Below are 27,000 nucleotides of genomic sequence, written 5' to 3' on the forward strand. Positions count from 1 at the left end.
GTTTTGAATTTCCAATTAAAAGACTGTAGAGTGCTTCAGAGCGCCTGATATACTGTAGAATAGAATAGATTATATACTCCATGTAAACAGATGGCATGAAGCCATGTGTGCAGGAGTTGAGTGGACTAGGTGCTCCCACTCCTCTAACAAAGCCATCACTTTGAGAGGAGGCAAAAACGTTTGCTGCAAGAACATCTGCAGGCATCCTGGCCTCTGCGAGGGGCCTGAACGACAACTGAAGTTCCCCAGCAACATTGCGACCACCACTCTGTTGGAGCTAATGCACCGCTTGGAAGATAAGAGGCCTTTGAGGGGAAATACGCCAAGTACGAGGGACTGGTCAGCAGTTACAGTACAGACATTTCGTTTTTATCAGGACTGGGTTTCAAATTCCAGCATTGCCGGAGCGGTGATTGCTGCTGTGAGTTTAAAGTTAAACATTTAGTTGTCTGAAATGTATTACCTCCGCTAAGGAGGTTATGTTTTCATCGGATATGTCTGTCTATCTGTCTGTTCATCTGTTTGTTAGCAAGGTAACTCAAAAGGTTGATGAAATTAAGAGAAGGTCAGAAATGACCCAAGGAAGAAACCAAATTCTGGGAGTGATCCGTATCACCGTCAGGATTCCGGAGCCGTTTATGTTTTTCGCTTTGTGGTGTAATGGCATTGTATGGCCACGTGGTGGCGATCTGAATAGCTTAGGTTCAAATGTGTGACAACCTAGGAAAAACAATACAGGCGGAGGTGACTCTGCGCTCTCTTAGTGCTTTTCTAGTTTTTTAGAGTAATGTTGTAACTTTAAAACCAAATGGGTATAAAGTGACTGTTGAATTCCAAGCATCATCCTGCAATTTTACATTACTGAACTTTGATGGTATTTTTTATTCACAAAACTGCATGATTGCTTTTCTAAAATGTGCTACAGGATCCTAAAATGGCTAGGTTGGCAACAAGTAATCTTTTTAAAACAACAGAAGACATACCAGTGCAAAATGGGCTGCAATAGAAACCTGTGCTGATGTTTGTTTATTGAATCTCAAACAATTACAATGACTCCTTTTGATTAAGGATTAACAAAGAATGAAGTCTTTACAAAACAGACAAAACAAAAGAAACTGTTTACTCACCTATAACGATGATTTTACAGGAGATGATACAGTATATGTTTAATTTTGGTAGAGCCTTTTACTGTAGTCCCAGTCCCTGATGAATATTCTCTTCCCTGATTAATATTCTTTATACCACTGCTTGGTCAAATTTCCGAAATGTGATGCGCTATTTGGAACGTGCATTATTTTTCGATATACCGCACGGCTATGAAGTAGTTCCCTTCTTTTGGGCCTATTACACTTGCATATTAATTCGCCAATGTGAATGTAACGGTAAAAACAGCAACGTAGTATCTAAGACAGCGGCAATATAAACGAAAATGATGATAGCAGTGGTATAAGCGGGATAATCAACTCCGCGCTGTGCGTTTTTAGGAAAATAATGCACTTATCGAAGTGTAAAGTCCCCTCCGCATGCGGCATCGGGACCTTATTACCACTTTGAACGTGCATTATTTTCCTAGAAACGCACGGCGCGTCGTTGATTATCCCGCTTATAAACCACTGGTTGGTCAAATTTCCTATTGTGATGCGCTATTTGGAACGTGCATTATTTTTTCGATATACGCACGACTATGAAGTAGTTCCTTTTTTTGGGGCTTATCACACTTGAATATTAATTCGCCATTCTGAATGTAATGGTAAAAATAGCAACGTTGTATCTCAGACAGCGGCAATATAAACGAAAATGATAGAAGCAGTGGTATAAGCAGGATAATCAACCCGCATTATTTTCCTATAAACGCACGGCGCGCCGTTGATTATCCCTTACATAGACTCTGCCTGCAGTTTCCTAAATTATTTCAAACTCATTCCTAATGGCAAAATTTTAAATGGCAAAGATGATTAAGAAATACAACATAACATTCTCTAGAAGTTGACTGGTATTTTCTGTTACGATTCATCAATGACCCACTGGAAATCAATGATGACCAATTCCAATACACGTTAGAATTTACAGCTTGGAGACTGTGTGGTCCGCCAGCTCCCCCTGCAGGGCAAACTTCACCTCTACAAGCCAGCAGGACACTATGGGCGCAGTCTTGACACTGAAGTCCTGGGTGGAAACCCTGCAATATGGCACAGATACAGTATAATTAGTTATTAGATATAATAATTAGATATAAGTATAGATAATGTTTATCAACAAATATAACCAGTTCATAATTTAAATGTGCCTCACTTTGATGCAGAGACTTCCTCATCTTTAATCCGCAGTTTTGATGTAGACTGGTGTTCTTCATATGTGACCAATTGTTTCCCTGTGGGTGCATTGCTTTTGTTAATTATTGCATTATTGCATCAAGGCACTTGTGATGTTGTCATGGATTATTCTCATCATATAGTTAAGCAAATAAGCAAGTGACAATCATCAGTTAGTTGATCATTAATGGTACTGTACATGTTGTTGACATAAACCACACTGAATTAGTGAGCTGTTTGCATAATTACCCATAATTCCCTCAAAGACAGTATTTGATGGTCGTTGTCTAACAGTAGGCCACAGGAGTCTATCCCCGTCCTTTTGGTGACGAAAGACGACGATATGTAGAGATCCAGAGGAGACCTCCACCTCATCGTCCCTGATACTCAAAATCATGCTGGAAGAACAGAGACACAAGAACAAATTGAGCCCTGACGGGTGGAAGTGGCTGAAACGTCTTCAACCGAGCACCAAAATAACCACCATACCTGCTTGTCTTTTGCGTGTGCTGTCTCCAGAGAAAATGGACAATGTCCAGTCCTTTCATCTTCAGAGTGATTTCATAAGGTTCACACTCAATGTGCACGTCGGCGTTTACATGAATGATGACCTTCTTGAAGCCCTGACCTTCATCAGATGCCACCTCACCATTCATAGACAGCCCTGAGGTCATACAAATATCCACCCCAACAACCAGGTGAGGTAGGATCAGAGCCATTTTCACAGTCAAGTAAACAGATCAAGCTGACTTTACTGCCAATGACCAATAATTATGTACATAAATTAGACATGTAGAAGATGACTATTTGTTGATGTAGTGTGCGTAGAGTCTGCGTGGATAAAAGGATCAACAGGTGAAATGTCTTTTAATCTGGATGGAAATAGGAGTGCATGCACACACTCCCCGCATTTTTTTTTTTTTTTTTTTAAATCTGGCAGATACCATTAAATTCCTGGGGTCAGAATTATATGGTAAAATATGTTCATTTGTCTCTGTTGTCTATGTTCAAATGTTATGCCAGTTTCTATATATATATATTATAGTGCAGCAAAGAGTTTAAAAAGAAGCCTTGGAACACTATTTAGTTTGGTACCTGGGAGATTCTGAAAATAGACACTTCAAAGGGGTAGCTCAGAATGTGGACCTTCAGAGGAGGCTTCTATAAGACTACAGGTGAAGCAGTGCTTCACCAAAAAAAAAGTAAACATAAAAAATAAAAAAAAAACCTTACAATAATCCCATTTTCACTGTTTTGAAACAGAAAGACAGTAATTAAGACGAGTTGTTTTCCTGAATTCAATTCTGTGAGTGACAACAGCGCCATCCCCACACCCGCGGTGAAACAGACAATTGCAGTGAATCAGACGATTTTCTTGCTTCACTACCATCGATATCTTTTCCCATTGACTTCAATGTAAATCGAGTGAAACCCCCCGCGGCTCGTGGATTTTTCCCGTTTCAATGGATCCTTATGGCAGATAAGTCCCACCCGTGAAGCAGTGACCGATAGGGTAGAATTTTGCACTTCCGTCACTTGAATATGATTGACACAATACTCTGGCCAGTCAACGCCTTCATAAGGCAACTATCGTTAACTGACTTTGACAGCGACGATTTAGGAGAGCTTCATAATCAGCAATAACAACACATAATTTGTTGAACAGTCATTTCATAAGACATATCTTTATTTTTCCGTGTAGATGAGGATTTTGTTACTTAGGGTTAGTGAATATCTTTTTTGTTTCCTAATATAATTTGTTTAGCAAGAGCCCTTACAAGCTAGGAGGGTATGGCTAGGAGGGTAGCTAGCTTCGTTTCCAGTCATAATATGAGGACAAATTACGAGTGGAAGCAGAGGGCAGACCAAAACTTTCTGTGGAAATTACACAGCTCGTTGATGCTACGGTAAGGAGACATTTCAATTGTAGAATGTGAGGAAGAACCGTGAGTAAGGCTGAACGATATACCGTTATGTAAGGGATAATCAACGACGCGCCGTGCGTCTATAGGAAAATAATGCACGTTCGAAGTGGTAATAAGGTCCCGACGCTGCAACCGCTTCGGTCGACGGGGTTTGCTCTGGGTTTGCTTCACCAAAATTTTTGATGACCAGCCGCCACTTAGCGTTTTCAGCACATTTCATCCAGTCCTATAGTTGAAGAGTTCACTGGTCAGGGGCGGAGCTATAGGCGGGGCAGGCGGGGCAGCTGCCCCTGGGCCCACGCCCTTCCCAAGGGCTCAAGGGGCCCTTTGCACTTCATCGAAAACGCGAACTTAACTTCCCCGATGCGTAATTACTGGTCTCATCGAATGTGTTGTAGCACCCATTACTCATTATAGTGTTGTGTAGGTGGCTAGTCTATTTATATATCTAGCATTTTAGATCTACTATTTTATCATGGTGGGAGTCATGACTCAAAAAATACCAGTGAAATCCCTAAAGCTGTCTTGTAATGTAATAGTTAGTCATGTTCTTTGAAGATAAGCTATGTTGTTATGGCTTGTATTGTTTTTTTTAATCATGTTTGTGTAATTTTTTAACAACTGCAGTGCATGATGGGTATGATATCTGAAGACTTGTTGAACGTCATCATCAAAATTCCATTGTAGTGAACAACGTATATAATAGGCTTGGACTAGGCTACGGGAAGTTGGTAATACCTGGTTTAACTTGTTCTTATGCCAAGCATCAGCCCCGGATCATTCTCACACAATTAACGCAGAATCTATAGTTTTTATGAATGACAATTCCAATAATCGATCAAACGAGAAAGATCATTATACTTTGTGGGCTCTCTCCATGCTCGTGACCTCTACAAACTAAAGCATAATTTGGAACGAAATTATGAGCATGCAGTAGAGACAGAGAGGCAGGTTCCAGCTTCACTCTTCCGCTGTCAGACCGCATAGCCTATATTTAGGTGTCATTATCTGCCCAGCTAACGACGGAAATTCGAAATAAGATGTGAACAGCAAGTGGCCGCTTCACGTGATGTCCGTTACCGTCCGAAATTCGGCAAGGAATTAGCCTATCGCAAAATGTGCAGAACATTTGAAAACAGCTATTAGGCAGGTTCCACCTAGCTTGTCATTGTTGACATCTTCTGCCATAAGAATCGTTTTAAGAAAGGTACGTGGCTAATGATGATGGCAGCAAAGACGAGGGGAGGCTAAAGGAGGTGGCAGATCAGGTTTCCAGTGATTCACCATTTGTAAGCTCAGGTTGGTAAGAAGTCTATTTTACATTGGCTGCACTCACTGTGAGTAACTTAGCCAATTTATTTATTAGCTAGCCTAATATTTACCATCTGAAGAATGGAGTCACAAATTAGACTATTCTTGTGAATGCATTCCACTCAGATAGCTAAGTGGCTACCAGGTTCAAAATGCATGTTTACTTGCAAACAGAAATATAAGCTTGGGACCCTCCATTTCCAAAGCAACAAATGAAGGCTGCTTGTAATAATACAAATATTGTTATATCATATCAATATGGTGCAAACAAACGAGCTACAGCTGGTAGAGCCTTCAGCCTTGAGCATGACCTGCAAAACGGCATTATGAGAACCGTTCAGACTCTTCTTAAAGTGACTGCACCATTTATCAATATCAATATCACAATTGACCAAATATAAAATAATACATAAGCAATTTGCATTACTTTAGTTGCTTGGGTCACATTTTTGTTATCATTCAAATCTTATTATGCGTGTTGGGGGGGGGGGGGGGGGGGGGGGGGTATGGGGAGAGGGGGCCCATCAACCATCTCTGCCCTAGGGGCCTGTGTGCAGTTGTTCCGCCACTGTCACTGGTGCTAGGTTCAATGGTATGTGCTAGCCTGCCACTAAAAAATATGATACCTGACTATCAATGTAAACGTCTGTGTTGACAATATAGTCAGGGAGCCATGGGGTCAGACCTGGCTTTGTCGGTTAAAGTTTATTTTTTTGCAGAATCTAGTAGACTAGGGGTACCTCTTTAAGATTTAAGAGGGTGCCCGGTGATATCCCTTGGGCAATTTCGTATATTAAGCCTTTCTTGTCCAATGTGTTGACTATAAGGCGGATATACTACAGGTGAATAGGGTAAAAAAATTAACAAGCAGATATCACTATGAAACTTCACCAGTTGATTACTTAGATCAATATGAAAAATAAATGTATTACAAGTTTTCTGAAATTTAATGTTTGAATATGCAAATTAGGTATGATGTAATTAAATATGCGCTGATTTGCATAAACATAAAAAGATCAAATCTGAACATTGGGTAAAGCCAGTTTCAATTTTTTTCTTTTCATTTTGTTGACATAAGAGATGAAAAGTATTTTAGAGAGGGAATTATGGATATCTCATTTAGTTATTCAGTAAATCATAAAATACTATACCAGCCTTTAAAAAATCCATTTTCGCCATGTTTTTTGGAATAAAATGTCATGTAAATCAGGCTAAGAATAATATATCAACAAACCCCTCTGCAAAATCCTTCTAAACATGGTTAGGTATAAGACTGAAAAGTTTGGTGTATGTAGATGCTTGTGAAGTGGAGATTTTGTTCTCCGAGTGAGAGAGGAAACTCATCCATATCCGCCTTATATTCAACACATTGGACAAGAAAGGCTTCATATACGAAATTGCCCAAGGGATATCACCGGGCACCCTCTTAAATCTTAAAGAGGTACACCTACTCTACTAGATTCAGCAAAAAAAAAAACTTTAACCGACAAAAGTGAAGTGTTCCTTTAAGGTTCTCGTGAGCTTTTGGCAGACCAGACCAGTCACTAAGCCATGGGGTCAGGTTGCAACCAACCCAGGTCAGACCTGGTTTTGTTGGTTAAAGTTTTTTTTTTTGCTGAATCTAGTAGAGTAGGTGTACCTCTTTAAGATTTAAGAGGGTGCCCGGTGATATCCCTTGGGCAATTTTGTATATGAAGCCTTTCTTGTCCAATGTGTTGAATATAAGGCGGATATGGATGAGTTTCTTCTCTCACTCGAAGAACAAAATCTCCACTTCACAAGCATCTACATACACCAAACTTTTCAGTCTTATACCTAACCATGTTTAGAAGGATTTTGCAGAGGGGTTTGTTGATATATGATTCTTAGCCTGATTTACATGACATTTTATTCCAAAAAACATGGCGAAAATGGATTTTTTAAAGGCTGGTATAGTATTTTCTGATTTACTGAATAACTAAATGAGATATCTATAATTCCCTCTCTAAAATACTTTTCATCTCTTATGTCAACAAAATGAAAAGAAAAAAAATTAAGCTGGCTTTGTCCAATGTTCAGATTTGATCTTTTTACGTTTATGCAAATCAGCGCATATTTAATTACATCATACCTAATTTGCATATTCAAACATTACATTTCAGAAAACTTGTAATACATTTATTTTTCATATTGATCTAAGTAATCAACTGGTGAAGTTTCATAGTGATATCTGCTTGTTAATTTTTTTACCCTATTCACCTGTAGTATATCCGCCTTATAGTCAACACATTGGACAAGAAAGGCTTAATATATGAAATTGCCCAAGGGATATCACCGGGCACCCTCTTAAATCTTAAAGAGGTACCCCTAGTCTACTAGATTCTGCAAAAAAAAAAACTTTAACCGACAAAGCCAGGTTCACCTAAATTATGGCATTTGGCTCCCGGACTAATAACGTTAGAAATAAAACCAGCCTTACATCTCAATGATCGCATTACATTTTGAGGGACTCGTTTCTCAGCAACGGTGGAATTTTAATTTGCTCTGGTTACTGCCTGAAAAGTAAACAGAAAAGCATACTCAATGCACTCCAGTTGGGACATCAAGGCAATATCAGTCCACCACTGCTGTAGCCTATGCCTATACCAATTACAGGGAACAAAGTATAACTATTGCAAGGTGATGCAAGGTTAGTTTTATTTCTAACATTATTCTATCAACACAGACTTCTAGATAGATAGTCCGACGTGATAATTTATTTGGCTCGAGTGTACTGTGGAATGGCTAGTTTTTAGGGGCAAGCTAGGGGCAAGGGGCAAGCTAGCACACACCGTTGACTTGCACTAGCCTAGCACCAGCGAACTCTGCAACTATAGTAGAAGGACTGGATGAAATGTGCTGAAAACAGCCTCACCTGATAAATATCACACTGGCTAACCTGGAAATGAGGTCCTATGCCAAAAATTCTAAACTATGCCCTTAAGGATTTGAAAAAAAAAACAGGTTGTATTAAAAAAAAAAAAAAAAAAAAAAAAAAAAGCCGGGGGGGCACCTGGACCCTTATTTCCATCTAGACTCTAGACTATGAGAATGGCGCCATCCTACCAGATGCAGGGTCCTGCAGCAGTTTGACTAAATGGCCTGCTGGGATGTCGAAGCAGAGTGGCAGAGACTGGCCCTCGGCAGCCATCAAGAACCTCACAGGCGTCCGTGCTGCGTAGAGACAAAGAGACAGAGAGTGTGGGAGGTACTGGAGGCCATAAGTTACTTTAAAGGCACTGTGAGTTACTCTGGATGATGTCCAATCACGTCTTTTGATGTTTGAACCAAACACCAGAGGAAACTCACTCTTCCCCTTGCCAAATTCCCCTTCCAGTCCCCCAAATCCCACCCCTCCTTTTTGTGTGATTGGCTGAAACAATTTTATCGAGGGACAATTCACGGAGACAGGGTATATATATACAAAGACTCACGAAATGGGCAGCAGCTAGCAGATAATAGTTAGCTGAATTTGACAAAAAGTGTTACAGGTTAGAAAATGTATGTGATTGGGTACCTGGTCTTGTAGTTGGTGTTTCTGTTGATTCTAATGTTGATGAATGAGTAGCATGGATAACAGGATGCCTACCTGGGCCTAGATACCAAGAGCAAGGCAAGGGAAGGAGGTACAGTCAGAGGCACCAAAGGTGGATGAGTAGGATATTAAAGGAAATAATACATATGCATGTATTTCTTTATGTAGAAATATTTGGCAGCAGAGAAAATTACTCATTCTTTTTTTTTTATTTAGTGCTGTTGTATGAAATGCATGCTGTCATAGGACAAGTCTGCAGTACAAACCATATGGTTACGATGACTTTCAATTACAAATCTCTTCTGTCACAATTGTAAGTGTGTACAGTGCATCAGTTTATTCACATTCCTGCTAAAAAGAGGTATTAAATAAATCATATTTTGGCGGTTGCTGTTGGACCTTGTTTACATTTGTTTTTAAATGTGTCTTGGTTGGTCCGATCACCAGTGGTCAGTTCTAAATACAAGTGAATGAAAAACTCAGTAAATTTAATTTACCTGCCATTCCAAAGTCACCACGAGGTCCACTTGGTGAAAGCATAGCATATCCCACATCTTCATCCTCATCTTCATAGTCTGCTTCATATTCCAGTCAAGAGAGGCAGTAGAGGAGTGGGGTGAGATTAGTAAGTAGGAAGAGAAAGGTCAAACCAAAGATCCTTAATTATTGACAAGATAGAGCAACGTAATGCATCTCTATGGAAGCAAAATTCGAACAGTTCCGGTCTGCTTAAAGGGGCGTGTTGCAAAGACGTCATAGTGGGATATCGATCTCTGTCAGATCGGCAACCCACACAAGCAGTGCATTTCGAATGTTAGCAGGTCTGCTTAAAGGGGGATTTAGCCCCCCTCCCCTTTGCGAAGACAGAACGCGGAAATGATCGAACGTTTGCGCCTCTCGCTCCGCTTTAACCCTCTCTGGTCAAACTAAACTACAGTATGACTCACTGGCCTGGCTGATTCCAAATGGGCCATCATCTGGCTCATTATACAGGTGCATCTCAAAATTTGACAATATTGTGGAAAACAAATATTGCCTGTGTTTTGACTTAATGACCTGATAAAAGATCATAGGTCAAGATTATATATATTTTTTTTATATTCTGGACTTTTGAGTTCCATGACAAAATGCTTGAAATATTTTACTGTATGTGTAATGTATCTGGATCATATGAAAGTTTCCATTTGTGAAAGGAAATATGGGAAAAAAATTAACTTTTTCACAATATTCCATTTCTTTTAGATGCACCTGTAAGGTTTTTTTTTTCTTTCAGGACAGTCTACTTTACATTTTTATTCAAATTTGAATATGACCATCAACACATTTGAATGTTACTCGGCAACCATAGGATAACATCAGTGGTAGATCACTGTTCAGTGGTCTCTAATTTGTTTTTCCAGAGCTGTATAAGAAGAGTTCAATTGCACTAATTCAACCAGTCCAGACAGGCTTCATCAAAAACAGAAACGCAACAGACAACATCTGCAGACTTTTCAATCTCAGAATTGCACAAGGACAGCTACAAAAATACATAATTGCATCACTAGATGTAGAAAAAACATTCAACAAGGTCAACTGGACATTCTTATTCACCACCCTCAGCAAATTTGTGCTTTGGAGAGTCGTTTATCCAATAAATAACAACACTGTACACTTCCCCTAGGGCCACAATCGTTACAAATGGGATCACTTCACCAACTTCACTTTGCATCAAGGAACCAGACATCTCTCCATCCCTCTTTGCCTTATTCATCGAACCACTTGCAGCAGCAATACACCAAACAACAAAATGAAAGGAATCCAAGTCAACAACCTTCAACACAAAATTTGTCTATATGCAGATGATTTATTATTATACTTAAACTCCATCCCAATCACTCAGCAAAACCTGTCATCAGCAAATTCTCAAAAGTCTTTCACTACACAATTACCTGGAACAAATCAGCCATACTTTCGCTATCAAGAGATGGTGTGGACTCTGCAGCTCACAACCCTTCCCTTCCACTCGACACGGGCAACATCAAGTACCTGGGTATCTGAATTTCCCCCAGGCTGTCAGAGCTATACGACCACAACTATGCCCCACTCCTCAAGAAAATATAAAATGATAATAAACAATGGAACAAGCTCCCACTCACACTCATAGGCCGTATCACAACAGTCAAAATGAAGACAATCCCCCAGATTAATTACCTATTTTCAATGATTCCAACTAGATTCCCTCACCACCCATTTCTACTGGAAAGAAACCTCCCCTTTCTACCACAGCCAATCAAAAAACTGGACCTCTATCATGATGTCACAATATCAACAACTCTGGCAGCCGTCTAAAACCAACATAATCACCAAATCACCCCAAGTACCATGTAGGTCAGGCATCACCAAATGGCGGACCGCGGTCCGGGTCCGGACCCAGTGACGGTGCTGTCCGGACCCGTTGAAATTGTCGGCCTAATATTATCAAAGAGCATCGTCCGTAGCCAAGCCAATCAACTCGATTGTTTACCTTTCAGCAACAGAGAATAGGCCTAGCGGGAGAGAGAGGAGATGAGAGAAAATGGCTTGCTCAAAAATGATGGTGAAAACCGAACTTTTAAAGATGAATGGACGGACGGACCAATACGTTCGTGTTGCTGTAAATATGCGCTGTGAAACTGTGGCGACGTTAGCGTGCGTCACTGAGATCAAACACGGGTCGTTAGAGGAAAGGTACACGCAGAAGTCCGCAGTGAGGGCAAGTAAAACTTGAACAGCACTCCGAGAGCTAACAAACAGACAAACAAACGCAAACCCCGATGAAAACATTACTTTCCTCGGCGGAGGTAGGATAATAGGCCTAATTATCAAATTGAAAGCACACTATGACAGGTCTACTCGTGTGATCACGCATGCATGTACAGGCAAATTAGTGTTCGTTAAAGATTGCGTGGATTTTGATGCAACACAAGAGAGCATTTAGCGATGGGACAGCAGCTGTGAATGAGTGCTTAATGCGGCTGCAGAAACTTTACAGATCCCATTGTCAGCTTCAACAACAAGATTCAAGAACATCTGAACTATTAGCAGAGGATACTAGAACGCAGTATGCAAAGGTCTTTTTTTCTTTTCTTAAAGATCCACTTTTATTTTATTCAAAAGATTCGGAATGTTTTACATTAGGCCTAGGCTGCTTGAAATAGGCCCTAAGTTCAGGCTGCTCAAAGTTATTTTGCACTTTATATTTATTCCATTCAGAATAAATTCAGTGTCTGTTGTCTGTCTTTCTTGAAATGTAGGCCTAGTAGCCTAAAGACAACTAGCCTACAGTATTGTTTTGCATTCAAGTACCATTCAAGTTAAGACTTTTTGGTATGTTACAAGCATATTACTTTGAAAACACTTGAAATGTAACAATAAATTAAATAGGCCTAGAAATGTACATGCGTTACTGATTTTATTAACTTCAGGGTAGCCTACACTATTTTCAGTGACAATTTAAGATTCGGACCTTTGCCGGGAGGACATTTTAGTAACTGGACCTCTTTGAATTTTAATTGAATACCCCTGATGTAGGTACTCCCCCATCTGGCACAATAATGTAATGGTATCAAATTAAAAAAATGTATTCAGGCCATACAAGTGGCCAATTCAAATCAACTGATCAGTTTCTATGTTTGCATATAATAGAGCAATTTGATGGTACATTTTTGCCACAATTTGATGGGACAAAGTCTCAGTTGCCATCTGAACAGATGGCACCTTAAGATGATACAAGGTAGCCTACACAATAAGGATGGCAGACATGGATTGAGATTTTACTTTAGATAAGAAGATACAAACCAGCAGCAGCAGGAAGGGCAAAGTCATAGTCACCGGACATCTGTAAAGAAGAACCCACTGGCCCGCTGACCATATGTGTCCTGAAATGCCCCCCTGCAGCATCAAAGAAAAACATCAGAATGAATGCAATGCACCATCAATACTTTTACTTACCACTAACTGGCTATCGCTCAATGTGTGCTAGTCTGAACGAATTAACTAGTGTGAACTACAAGTCTCCAGCCTATAGGCTAGGTATGTTTCTACTATGTGTGCTGTGGCGAGTGAGACATGGGCCCATTCTCAACCTCTATCCTCGATCTTCGATGCTCGGTCCTCCAGACTCGTTCCCACTAACAAGAACACTGGATAGACTATCCCATTGTTGCCGCCCCATCATTCTTTATCTAGATCAGTGGGATCGAGGAGGACCGAGGAAGGAAATGAGGACATAGGCCTATAAAAAGACAAATGAGAGGCACCCATGGTACTTGTGAGTTGCGTGATATCTCTGCGCCCAAGTAGCAATGCTTCACCTGAGCTTCGCCCCAATATAGTCCCAAATCAATATCTGCCTAGGAAATCGCCTCGTCTTGATCTGTCTTGCCAGTTGCATTCCTTGTATGTACGCAGGCCACAACAAGAATTCAGGATTTGTTGTTATGGGTTCGATTCCTGACAAATATTGTTCTAGCTGTCTTATTTTCTCAACGATTTGTTCATAGATCTCCTCATGTGGCGAGGGGAATGTATTGTAACACACGGACATGTTTGACATTTAAATATGTCATGCATTGTATTTGTTCGTCTCCAGTTTATATCACACACACCTGTAAGCGGCCACATCTGTCAAAGAAACGTCATCAATCATAAAACGCTGTGACATGTAACATCAGAACAAGACAATGCATGCACAGAGACAAACATGCGTTTGCCCTAAGTCTAAGGCCCCGTACACACGTAGCCGGGTATCTGCTTAACCGAAGGTATTTGTCTACGTTTGGACCTGTCATCCACATGACAACGCATATAACCGAAAGTTTAAAAAAACTCCAGGCAAAGTGAAGATCTGCGAATTCTCCGTTTATAAATTGGCGTGTAGCCAGAGATAACCAGAGATCTACAGTTTTGAACGTCCAAAACCACAACAAATCTGCTCTGACGTCAAACGTGCGACCTCTGTTCACTGCAGAAGGATGGGTCTGAGTGCCTTGAAACCACAGATGTTCGGTTATGTGTGGAAGGTTTTTCTTCCTCAAAACGAGGTAATGTGGATACAATTATTTTATAAACGGAGGGGGGGAAATATTCGGTTTTAAAAATACCCGGCTACGTGTGTACATAGGGTAGACGGAGCATAACAAAATGGTCCCATAATGTACAGTGAACTATTTATTTTGCTAGTTCTAGCGGAAGCCATGAAACGGTAGCCAAGTCATTCCTAAAGACACATTGAGTTAAGTTTCTGTTCTCGTTTTGGCAAGTAGCCGTAAAATAAGCGTGATAATGTATAGAGGCCATTATCGGAAAATAATTCCCTTCAGGCCGAAGCAAAACCTCTGGTTCTGTTCATCCTGTCGGGAATTATTTTCCGATAATGACCGGCACAGAAGTGAATAATATTGAAACTAGTGGGGTGTACTACGAATCTCGATTAGTGGGTTAGCGTTAGCGAAGTAGGCTATGTTGCGCTCAAAGCCAGGGTATGCTGTCAAAAGTGACGCTGTTTTAGCGTTGCTATATCACCGTGGTATCTCATGCTCACAACCAAACCTGGTCGGGAGCAGGTTATGTGCTAAGTTTTAGCTCAAATCGTGAAAAATGACTGCCCTCTGACCAATCCTACTGACTAGGCTACTGACCAATCAATTATCTTGAAAAACAAAGTTATCTCACATGTGAGGTTCTGTCATAGGCATCTTACAGGTGCAGCTCCACCTCTTCAAACATTTTGAAACTCGAAGGCGCTTAACTCTATGTTGCAGATATGCATGCAGATATATCACTATGGACGTGCATACCATACAATATCTGATGACCATCGTTTTTTTGATGTTATAGGCTAGCCACTAAAAATGACCATAGATTACACTGCCGCTCATAAATGCGGAAGTGGCCTAATCTTTTTTAAAATATAGGCGGTCTTGTGCATCTCCACGTTTCACCACATTCCAAAGTCACTCAAACCACGAGAACGCGCACAGATCTGAGCTGAAAGCCTAGTTTGACAAATTCACCCGTGAGTGAGTTTCGTGATACCACTCAACTCTGATTGCGACTTTCGTATTTGTCGATCCAGGTTATCCGAAGAAAGCCTGGTTATGTTTAGCGAGATTCGTACCCCACAGGTCATCTAACTCACCCACTCCAAATCCAGGGTGTCCACAGGTCACCTAACTCACCCAATCCAGGGTGTCCAGCAGATAAAGGTGGTCCAGGTGGTCCAGGTTGTCCAGGTATACCCATTCTGACTGGAATTTGAGGAGGCTTCTCTCCCTCTTTGGGTTTGTTGGCCACCTGAGAATCCTCACCCTCAGGTTTGGTGACCACCATAGAGGTGAGTGGGGTCACAAAACTGTACTTGAGAGAGAGATCAAGGGCCTCCTTCTTCACTGCCTCCTTCTCCTCGCCGGTCAGCGTCAACCTAAAACACGTACAGTAGTAGTTCAGCTGATGGACTCAGATCAATCACCACACATATGTACTGTATCCACTCACTCCTTCTCCAGAAGCTGTTTCACAGTGAGGCAGGCCCATAGTCTCTGGAGGAAGTTCTCATAGCCACTCATCACTGCAGGTAGTTTGTCATCTTTAGTGGCCTTGATATCACTGTACTTCACCTTGCTGTCTCTCTGCCATTGAGACACTGTGTTATTCCTCTCGGGAAATATGAAGATATTTTGAAACATTAACTGTGACGAGAAACTTAAGATAGAAATTTTACCGATGTTGCTATGATTTCACAGATGATTTCTTCTGTACTGAAGTCATCTATGTTATTGTTAAGGATTTTTCCAGCAACTACAATCTCAGAGCCATTGTAGTAAAGATTGAAGGTGGTTTGGGTCAGGTTTGTAGCACCCGTGTAGTTCATCTCTACACTGGTTAAGAGAGGAATGGCAACTTCTTCATAGAAACCCTGTTCAGGAATCAGGAAAGTGGTGAAAAGATGTGTCGTTACGACTTACATATGTACAATAATTCACACAGAAAAAAACATCTGGTATGTACAACATTGTATTGTTTCTGCCCAGCTTCTCAACCACTACACTACCACTGCCCCATAATTGAATCACAGATCCCCTGTATATTTAGCGTAATCAACCTTTATTTGTGGTGAGACTCCTACAGTATGTACCTTGAGCTGCAGAGCTGCATCTGAGTCCTCGTAGATCCTGCGTGCCACACCACTGTTCTCCTGGGCCATCTTCTGCAGGAACTCAAAGTTCACATCAAACCCAAATCCAAGGCAATACAGAGGAAAGTTCTTCCCAATGGCCTCTCTCACATTAGACTGGATTTTCCCTTGATTAATTTCTCCTTCGAGAGGCAAAAAAAATCGATTATAATATTTGAGCCAATCTCATGTTATCGTTTAAAGGTGCCATGCCACAGAAAAACTTTTTTTTTTTTTTTTCGTCATATGTGTTATGTTGTGAATGTGACAATTAACTGCTACCTTCTCTGTCAGCTCTAGCCACTGAAAAGAAGTAAGCGGAGAAATCAAGCCAATTACAAAGGCTGGTCAGTCTGACATGAAATTGACCAAGCTCATTACTATTCATGAGTTCACATCAAACCCAAATCCAAGGCAATAAAGAGGAAACTCCCTCCCAATGGCTTCTCTAACATTCGATTGGATTCTACTCAGCTGAGTCACACCTTCCATGACAACAATACATCATCAACATAAGAGATAACCATGGTAGGTGAATGCTCTCCAAACTTAGTGTATTTTAATAAGTTAATTTCACTTAAAAATCATTCTGTGTCCCATTCCGTCCTGAAAAACAACTCCATTTCAGAGGAAATTCTTGTTTTCACGATTAAAGCACGATTGCAATGCCTTCCAACCAAATATAATCTTGCTACATGGTATCCATCAAAGCATGACCCTTACTGCATATTACACACAAACTTGCAGGAATGCGAAACTATGGCTCATATTCTGAATGGATGTCATCACTACAAAGGACAATATGTAGCCAGACACGACCGTTTGGTCGATCTTGTTGCAAAGGATCTTAAAAGAAATGGACATGACTGCAAATTGTACTTACATAGTACTGTGAATATGAACTGGTTTGATAATAATGCATATGACAATGACTGCTTCAGGAACATTCCAAACACTCCAGATATTGTAATTGTGAATGAATCTGTGAAATCAGTATTTATTGTTGAAGTGGGTTGCTGTTTTGATTTGTACATGGATACATGCTATTACTCCAAACTATTGAAATGTCAAACTTTAATGGAACGCATTACCGAGCTAGGATATGATTGTAGGCTAATAGTCCTGGTCTTTGGAAGTCTAGGCCATGTACATAAGAATGTTATCAGAGGGCTGCAGATGGGGGGGCTGCAGAAAAAGGTGGCAAAAAGACTTGCAAAATTCTGTTCTGTCTCAGCTGTCATTGGTAGTAGGCAAATATGGAGACGAAGATGCTTTGTTTATCCTTGAATCTTGAATGCTACATTAATAAGTGTGTAAGCCTAGTAGATCTGTCACCATGTCATTGACTTTTCCCACAGTATTTGGATCTTGTATCATTTGCTTGTCTTCTGGGTCCAAATAAAAGTAATCAAATGTGTGTGTGTGTGTGTGTGTTGAGACCTGAAGTGGGATCTCCATCAGTCAGCAGTATAAGGACAGAAGCTGAGCCTTCTTTGTGATATCTTTTGATCATCTCCACACCTTCCAATACAGCAGCATTTATGTCTGTACCTGCAGAGGATTGAATTGGTCTCTCTTTTAGGCATGTAGAATTACGCTCTGAGCACAGTTTTAATATTTTGAAAAGGGTTCAGCAGTATTTTTCTGGCCTGTTGGAGTTCATCTTACTTCCTCTATCTCTTATTGATCTAACAAATTCTTTTGCGTTGTCCAGGTTCTGTTGGGTTGCTCTGAGGAGTTCACGTTTCCATGGTGATATCCTATCATCAAAAAGGATCAGGCCAAAATGATCATTCTCTCCAAGATCCTCCAAAATCTTCAGTAAAGCTGATCGAGTCTGTAATAACATCCACATGTTGTAAATATAACATTTCAATGCAGTACAGAGTTCCTCTGTCCTTCTGGGCGTTGTACAGTGTATGTCAGGAGCCATTCATACATTTTTTTGCAACCAACAGCAGTCAACAACAACATATCCAGCTTAAGCCTACCTTACACTGACAAGATGTACAGTGAGAAAGAAAGATGTAAGATGGGAAAGATTCTTGTAAGATTGTAGTCTTTTGAGTAAAGCTTGAATGAGGGGCATTAGTTAAAAGACTACAATCTTTCAAAAAATGTTCCCAAATCTTGTCAAAGTCTGTCAGTGTAAGGTAGGCGTTACTTGATTTGTTCATCAAATCCAAAAGAGACAGACAGTCTCAGGCAGAAGGCACATGTACCTGCCGGATCTTCTTGCCGTGCATGGAGCCACTTTGATCAATAATGAAGACCACATTTTTTGGAATGCGAGGAAGACCAGAGGGGGCAAAGTAATGGACGAAAAACCCACCGTACTCCTTCAGGATACATACAGTACAGTTAGAACACAGTATGTCACCATTGTTGAAATGAGATCTTGCTATAACTGAGGTGAAATATAATATCTACGACAGTACAACGGAATTACCTCAAAGCAGCTTGTCCCCCACTCTAAGATAATTTATGTCCAACTTAAATGTCACATTTATCGATCATTTTTCAGCATACACATGACATATGCCACATACCAATATCTCTCCCTGAGATTGTGGCCTCTCAACATCATAGATAATTTTGAGGTCACCGCTGAATCCATTCTCTCCACAGCCCTCACATGTCATCTGCTGTTGCTGTGTAGGGTAGAAATTTACCCATGCCTACAAAAGAAACAGAATAGAATAGAATAGAATATATACTTTTTTGATCCCATGAGGGAAATTCAGTTCTCTGCATTTAACCGAATTAGTGAACACACAGCACACAGTGAACACACAGCAAGGTGAATCACACAACCCAGAGCAGTGAGCTGCCTGCCCAACCAGCGGCGCTCGGGGAGCAGTGAGGGGTTAGGTGCCTTGCTCAAGGGCACTTCAGCCGTGGGCTGGTCGGGGATCGAACCGGCAACCCTCAGGGTTACAAGCCTGAAGCCCTAACCAGTGGGCCAGGGCTGCCCACTAACATTACAATTGACATGCACTGCCTTCATGGTGTATATCCACAGGTTTATATCACTCTCTGACACATTGCCAGGACACTTGTGCATTCAGTGACATCAGAAGAGTGACGCCATTGTGCCAAATAAAATTTAGAGTGGAATTTCAAATGATCATATTATAGAATGAAAGAATTCCTTGTTAGACTCAAGGAAGAGTAGCTAGAATCATTCAATTGCAACCAATAACAGAGTGTTGATTTGAGGAATGTTTTAGATTTTATCCCATTCCTACTTTGTTCTAAAAGTAATACATTTTCTTGACTGTCACACTAATGTATGTAATGCACTAGTAGCCTACAGTTTAGGTCCATCATAGCAAAAGAGACTGAAGCCCTCTGTGAACTATATGCAAATGCTGACTCTGAAGGACGTCATTCCGTACAGCATATACCTCTTTATCTGAATGTGTTTTCGTAATGGCATTAGCCAGGTCTTTCGAAGCCAAAGAACCTTCCACTTTTAGGTAGTTTATTCCAGGTTTTTCATACACACTAACTTCAATCTGAAATAGAAGAAAAGACAATTCAAGTTGTGAGTGTCCATTTTGCACTACGTATATGCATAAACATTTGAACATGACAAATCTTTGATCTCTCTTTCTCTCTTATCTCTCTTTTAGGTCTATTTCTCTCTTAAGTTGTGAGTGTCCATTTTACACTATATGCATAAACATTCAAACATGACAAATCTGTGATCTCTCTCTCTTTCACCTTCAAGTCCTTAACGGGTTGGCCAGGTTGGGCATTGATCAGAAGCTCATATTTGCCAAGACGACGCTGCAGCAGTTCTTCATAAGTGAGTTCAAAGGTCACCTTCTTATGAGCAGCAACAGTCACTGATGTTTTGAAGTCCTCTAAAGTTCTGCCTACAGCACTGAGGATGACAGTGACAGTGGCAACTTCAAATTCACACAAACGTAACAATACCATGGATATTTACATAAATATGCTCTACATATTATAATAAACCATTAAACAACCAAAAATACAAGATTAAGGGCATTTAGATTTTTTTTCCCATGGCAACAATATTATCTCATGTTACATCTAATGATGAATGACAATGATACAGTATACTGATAACATTACATTACTGGATTTCCCTCTGATCAGCTTTCTGCTATCTTTACAACATTTTTGGATTTACATAGCTTTTTATAGTTTTTGTTCAGAAGCTTACATTGCAAAATCTCATTTTTAAGTTCTTAGGAGGCTTTATCAACTATAGTCCACATTTTCTGTCATTAGAATCTTTACCATTTTTTATGCCATAATTAGAGACTATGTCCATCTTTCACAACCTTTCAAATAAAGTGTTGTGTAATGAATTAAATACAAGGGTATGTGTTACCACAAAACTGCACAGATTTCAGACATATTAAACAGAGAAGATTTGGGGCCCGAGGGGCCATCCATACCTGACCAGCCCAGCACTTTGACCTCGTGACACAGCCGCACTGTACTGCCGCTTGGCCTCCTCTTTTTGCTTAACCACCCCGTCGTAAATCTGCCCATCAATTGTCCTTAAGAACATCAAAAGAACAACATTGTGCAAGAGAAACCAAAACGTATATTTTATATCAATACATACTTAAGTAAGTAGTATAAATAATTATGAAAAGTGACAAATTTGTATCACTAGATATGTGTCTGTTTTAGTTGGCAATGTTTAGCACACCTACATTCTGAATTTGCTGATGAAAGCAGTTTTAGGGATTTTCACATGGAAGTCGATCTCAGTGGAATTGTCATGGCGATTGGCCACCCGGCTGGTGATGACGGTGATGGCATAACGACTCGTCACAGTGGAATTGATGTGAAAGCTGTAGATATCCCAGTTGCTCTTCTGCAGGGCCGCAAACACAGCGTACAAGCTTGTTATTGCATATAGCAGATAGTAGGCTACTGACTGGGACATCTTGAGCATATTCAGTGAGCCTGAAGCACTTTAATTAGTCCCAAGTCGATATGAGATGTTGTTCACAGTGTTCTGAGAGACACCTTCAAACATTAAGATACTGTGTAACGTACACCTTTTGAATGACAGAATGTAAGAGGGCTTTGGGAAACCTATACCCCAAACAAACTCAAAGGGTGCAACCATTCACTCTGGAGTTCTGGTCCCCAAATATAGTCTGCCCACTAGAATTAGTTCCAAATTAATTAGAAAAGTAGAATCACCACCACGTGACGTTTCGGACAACCAGGCCTTTGTTTCACAGGCCTGTGAGATAATCCAGGCCTGTATTCTAGTCAAACAAACCAGATTTTAGCAACCTGGCTAACACCAGACTACTCATCAAATTTTGACTGAGATTGATATTTGAGAGTCTGGGCATAACCAGCAGTGAAATTAAACTGAAATTGGCACAGTGGACTCTTACAAAAGCTTTTCAGAAGTGAAAAATGAGTTCATGAATAATAGGCTACATAGTTTCATTTGAGTCAGGTGTCTCCTTTCCCTTTGTTCAGCTACAGTATACGTTCAACTTCATATGGAATACGTGGCTTCAGCTGCTTTAATTCACATGTTGAAGTCATCTTTAAACATCACAATTAGTTTTTAATCACACCACCATGGTTTTATTCCGGACTATCAAATCCCACCAGGCTCTGTATGTACCTACTGCACTGTTGCTACGTCAGTGTTTCAATTTTTCTCTGACCCCTGCAAGCAGCAGGCAAAGACTATTTCAACACAAGGTAAATAGTGTGCTGCAAATACACCTTCCACCAACTTCTGTAAACAAACCGAGGTCCATTTTGTAGCTGAAATACACTGTATGCTGGTGTAGCCTAAAAGACAACTTGTGTCAGGGTCAATGAGGAGTTTAATCAACTCCACACATAAGAAAAACTTGGAAGTGATGATCCCATTTTAATTATGAGAGTTCCCTCTCATTATTAGGAAAAAATGTAACTACATTTTCTACGGTAAGCCATTTAGGTAAGACATAGCCTACATGCAAATCATTTGAATCAATTTCCTTTTTTTCCCAAGCAACACAAGTGCCCTATGTATATTTCACTGGTTATTTGAGCCCAAATTCATGTTAAGCCAGCTGGGTTTCCCCACACACGTCTCTGCATTGATAAATAAAGGATCATTTCCTTACCGTTTGACTTTGACCTGCTGTGGTATGCAAAAAACTGACAAAAATGAACAGAACAGCAACTGCTCTATCCATGGTGCTCAACACAGATACCAACTACACCAGTTCCAGCTCCGGGCTCCTCAGATCTCCTTGTGCACTCCACTATTGAACTGTTTGTTTGGGGGTGGGTACGTTACCAGAAGTCAGCAGACTCTTTGCTAAACGTTGGATTACTGTTAGAGGAAGGTTTAAAGAGGTTAAGCTGCCTATGTTGCTTACACACGCTGTTAGCTACCCCCAGGGGTGTAGTGATAAAAAAAATAAACAATAAATTAAAAAAAAAGTGGGTAGACTATAAATCATGTGATCAGGTGGACTATACTGTATACCGTGTGTATCTTGGCCACATTGCTATAGGCTACCATTTACCATTAGGTCACACAATCACTATTCAAATCATACATTAATCTAAGTTCATTGTTACTGTAACTCTAGAAGGAAATAGATGTACAGCAAAGCGGTACAAAATAGGATCGCTGCTCAGTCCTGCACTTCTCTCCGCAAAAATAAATTGCGCTTGTCAATTTGTTTCCATCTGCTTCTCCAGCTTGTATGTATGTAAATGAGTGTGTCTGCATGTTCATGTGTGTGTGTGTGTGTACTGTACATGCAAGTGTGTGCGTACCTGTGTGTATGTATGTAATGTATGTGTGTGTGTGTCTGTGCTTATATGTGTGCACATGTGTGTCTGTGCCTGTCTGTGTGTGCGCATGTTGGACCTTGCCTTGTACACTGGTGCACAGTCATGGTGGAACAGGAAGAGGCCATCCCCAAACTGTTCCCACAGAGTTACTGTAGAAGCATGGAATTGTCCAAAATCTTGTGAGAATTCCTTTCACAATAACTAAGGGATCAAGCCCAGCTCGGGGATGGCCCCTTCCTGTTCAAACATGACTGCACCAGTGTAGAAAGCAAGGTCCATAAAGACATGGATGACAGAGTTTTGTGTGGATGAACTTGACTGGCCTGCACAGAGTGCTGACCTCAACCCGATAGAACACCTTTGGGATGAATTAGAGCGAAGACTGAGAGCCAGTCTCCACGTCCAACATCAGGGTGTGACATCACAAATGCGCGTCTGAAAGAATGGTCAATTCCCATAAACACACTCTTAAGCCTTGAGGAAAGCCTTCCCAGAAGAGTTGAAGCTGTTATTGGTGCAAAGGGTGGACCAACGTCATATTAAACCCTATGGATTAAGAATGGGATGTGACTGAAGTGCATACAGTATGTGAGTCAAGGCAGGTGAGCAAATATTTTTGCCAATATACTGTAGTGTATCTTATTAAGTAGCTCCGGTAATGAAAACTATTCAATCACTGTAAGAAGGTACTGCTGTGCATTCTAATTCTCTGCTCAGAGATGCTGATAAATATCCATAAATTCAGATAAACATTGTGAAGCCATTTCTCTGTCCTTTTTTAGCAAAAAAGGTTAAATTCTTCTTTCATTTGCATCACTTACATTTCTCTGTGTGTGTGTGTGTGTGTGTGTTTCCACTGCAATTTCTGGTAGTGATGAAATGCTGTGAAAAAAAATTGACAAATCCAGAAGCATTCAGAGTGCCTGTGTGTGATGTTGAGGCGGCTTACAGCAGTAGGCCTACATTTGTCATCTAAGAAGAGAGAACTCTGAAATATGCTCAAGCCAAATTTTTATTAATTCTGTAATTGTTGGTCACTTAAAATTTGCACATGTGACATAAAGATGTCCAGGAATGGAACTGTGCATCCCTTGCTTATGGTGCCCAAAGGAAGGTGGATCAGATGGAAAGTAACATCAGAAAAGCTGCAAGGCTGAATTCTCCTTCCCTTCAACTCAACGTCACGTCTCTGAAGTGAGCGAGTGACTCTCTCCAAAGAGATCATTGCATATATACTACACCTTTGAATGCTGTCAATGGTGATCATCAACTAGGCCCAGAATAACAAAATTATACTCCACTCACAGCTAAATGCCTTTAAATGTTGGTTTCCTGGTGTAGGGCCTTAATGCCAAATCCAAGGATTCTAAGCTCTTCTAGCTCTTCTCCTGGAGGATTTTCTGTTGAAAATATAGTTTGGCTGTGTCACAACAACTTTTGGGGAAATTAGCTTATTTACCACAGTTAAGAAGGGAATGTCTTCTTATCGCACTCGGGTAGACAGCAAATAAACTCATTTCCCAAAAAACTGTTCTGTTAATCTTCATATGGCTCTACAACCCACTTTGAATTATCACCCATCCCCCTACAGTAAATAAGGAACTCATTGTCTTCCTTTTGCATGTCAACATGACCATCTTTACGTGTTGGTTCCGTATGGTTTTTATACCAGAAATGCTGTCAGCAAAATTCTGCTATCAATGTGATTCATATCCTGTTATAAATTACAATATCTGGTACCTTACAAATTTATAAAGCTTCCTTTTCATTTCTGATAATCACACATATTGCCTAAGCCTCTCCACATATTCTAAATATGAACAGTGAGTAGATTAAAAGTACATCAAGGAAACTGTGTCCAAACAACATACTTCAGATATACTTCAGAAAAAATCAGGTTCAACAGTAAACCTAATCCATCTATTCGTGTTGAATCTTCCTCCCACAAATGGCATAGACCTGCTGTTGTCACACCAGTCAATGGCATTTCCACAGCAGAACATATTATATTCCTTTTTGCCCTCTATCATACTGCAATTCTAAAAGAAACAAAAACACACAAACAAAACAATCAAACAAACAAACAAACAAACAAACAAAAAAATTCAGAGGTGCTCTCTACACCAAACACATTCATCACTTATGCAAACCTGCTCAGAAAGGCCACTCATGCTGCAACAAACTTAAGTGCGTCGTGTGCATCCTTCCAGAGTGATTAGAGAAAACGGCAGTTCAAGGCACACCCACAAGGGGGAGCATTTCATCTCAAGTATACAGCTGGCGTTCAAGTTCCGGTTCAAGTTCCAGTTTAAAGCAGTGACGTTAACAGCAAAGGGTCCGGGTGCAGGAGGACGAAGGCTTGCAGGCAGAAGCGATTGGCACAGGTGACTTGGACGGGGAGGGGTTCACAGTGATGTGATGTTTCTAATAGCTGTGCTCCTCCTTTCCTAACCATTGTAATGTATGGAGTGGCAACCGTTAATTCTATACCCCCTCATCCTCAGAACCTGTCCTATACACACCGATATATCCAGATATATCCATATATCTATGCACAACGTCTTAATGTACACACACAGCGATGGCCCCCATACATACAGTCATCATCATGTATACTGCATTGTGTACATATGTGTGGAGAAGTGGTCCTATGTACAGAAGTTTGTACGTATATATACCTATATACATAGCTACAGTACTTGGCTGGGTGGTAGACTTCAAGCACACACACATACACTCAGCTAGGTACAAATGTGTCTTAACTAGGATAAATTATGTACACACATGGTGTCTTTCAAACCAACAAATCAAAAGGATTATATACAGCCACCTGGATAATGCCCGTAGCATATGTACAGAAGATGATGGAAGAGCAAGTCTACATGTATTCCCATATTTACATTCTCAAATAGATTAAATAACACACTTTGGGTTCTAGGGACCTATTCCAGATCTTGAAATAATATATACAAGAGGGCTCTTGTAGGCATAGTGTTGGGATATTCTGGCTACACTGTACAAACCAGAGACACCCTGCTTGAGTAGTTTGGATATAGTTTGAGTCTAGAGAGTACTGGTTCTGGGATTGGGGGCCTGCTGAGGGGACGCGGGGGCGGTCCATGGCGGAGAGGAGGCGGGGAAGACGAAGACCCGCGTGCCAGACGGCGAGGCTAGCTCCGCCCACTGAGCGGCCGCGTAGAGGGGCGAGGTCGGGAGTCCTCCGAGCGCGTCGGGCGGCGTGACGCTGCCTCCGCGGAGCCACGTATCAGGGTCCAGAACAGGGCCTGACGGACAGCTGTCAATCATGGGCCAGGAGAGCGGCAGCTGCTGAGCCACAGCGGCCTCTGGTGGCGTGGAGGTCACCTGGGACAGATGGTCAGCACACAGTAGAGTCAGACAGCATCCAACCGCACACTCACCACTCATCACTCTCACTTTCACACACTCATAGTATTACAGACTCCTCTCATTTCGACTACTGCCTGTTACTCCATGCACATAATTCACTCCCTTACACTGACTGACAGATGAACAGATCTGACCTCACTGACTTAGAATGTCTTCTTCAATATGATAACACATATTTTAATGTATATTTGTTTATTTTGGATAATGTTCCGGCCGTGAGATCTTCAGGTCCACAGCCTATCACTAGACATCAGCACCTCGTTGTCTGTCTACACGGTCCTTGCCACCTCTTGCTGTCGGACGCATGCCTGTGCAAGGGTATCCAGCTGGCATGCTGCTGTGCAGTATATAATGTACGTTAGGTAAACCTCCCTCCTAACGCCTTAAGAGAAATGAAAGGGGAGTGCTGTTGTGCCCTTGCAGATCAGGTACCCACACTGTACGTGGCGCAACAGGCTACAGCGTCCATAACATGAATGAGTC

At 40.9% G+C, this 27,000-nt stretch overlaps 2 protein-coding genes across 4 annotated transcripts in view; both read right to left on the reverse strand.

Annotated features, from left to right (window-relative positions):
- Positions 1–998: 998 nt before the first annotated feature.
- Positions 999–22,611, reverse strand: LOC134092484 (inter-alpha-trypsin inhibitor heavy chain H3-like). Of its 3 annotated transcripts, XM_062545371.1 has the most exons (22): positions 22,428–22,611; positions 20,994–21,157; positions 20,730–20,834; positions 20,023–20,185; positions 19,704–19,814; positions 18,846–18,974; positions 18,519–18,635; positions 17,965–18,133; positions 17,737–17,847; positions 16,741–16,781; positions 16,258–16,398; positions 15,844–16,038; positions 15,618–15,751; positions 15,302–15,543; positions 12,921–13,013; positions 9,599–9,679; positions 9,084–9,161; positions 8,633–8,740; positions 2,802–2,976; positions 2,562–2,710; positions 2,293–2,371; positions 999–2,179 (listed from the first exon to the last, which is right to left on the reverse strand). In XM_062545371.1, exons 1-22 carry the CDS (start codon positions 22,497–22,499, stop codon positions 2,065–2,067), a joined length of 2,772 nt encoding a protein of 923 aa, XP_062401355.1. In that variant the 5' UTR covers positions 22,500–22,611; the 3' UTR covers positions 999–2,064. The 3 variants fall into 3 exon arrangements, with proteins under 3 accessions (XP_062401355.1, XP_062401354.1, XP_062401356.1); XM_062545370.1 differs by lacking the exon at positions 16,741–16,781 and having other exon boundaries at positions 16,258–16,439; positions 22,428–22,610; XM_062545372.1 differs by lacking the exon at positions 16,741–16,781 and having other exon boundaries at positions 9,599–9,676; positions 16,258–16,439; positions 22,428–22,609.
- A 1,492-nt stretch (positions 22,612–24,103) lies between these two features.
- Positions 24,104–27,000, reverse strand: part of wnk2 (WNK lysine deficient protein kinase 2) — a 50,223-nt gene continuing 47,326 nt past the window's right edge. The window contains exon 29 of the mRNA XM_062545373.1: positions 24,104–26,472. Within this exon, the coding sequence (XP_062401357.1) occupies positions 26,173–26,472 (300 nt within the window). The 3' untranslated portion in view covers positions 24,104–26,172. The remainder of the gene's footprint in view (positions 26,473–27,000) is intronic.

The sequence above is a fragment of the Sardina pilchardus genome, chromosome 9, assembly GCF_963854185.1.
Source record: "Sardina pilchardus chromosome 9, fSarPil1.1, whole genome shotgun sequence".
Classification (NCBI taxonomy): Eukaryota; Metazoa; Chordata; class Actinopteri; order Clupeiformes; family Clupeidae; genus Sardina; species Sardina pilchardus.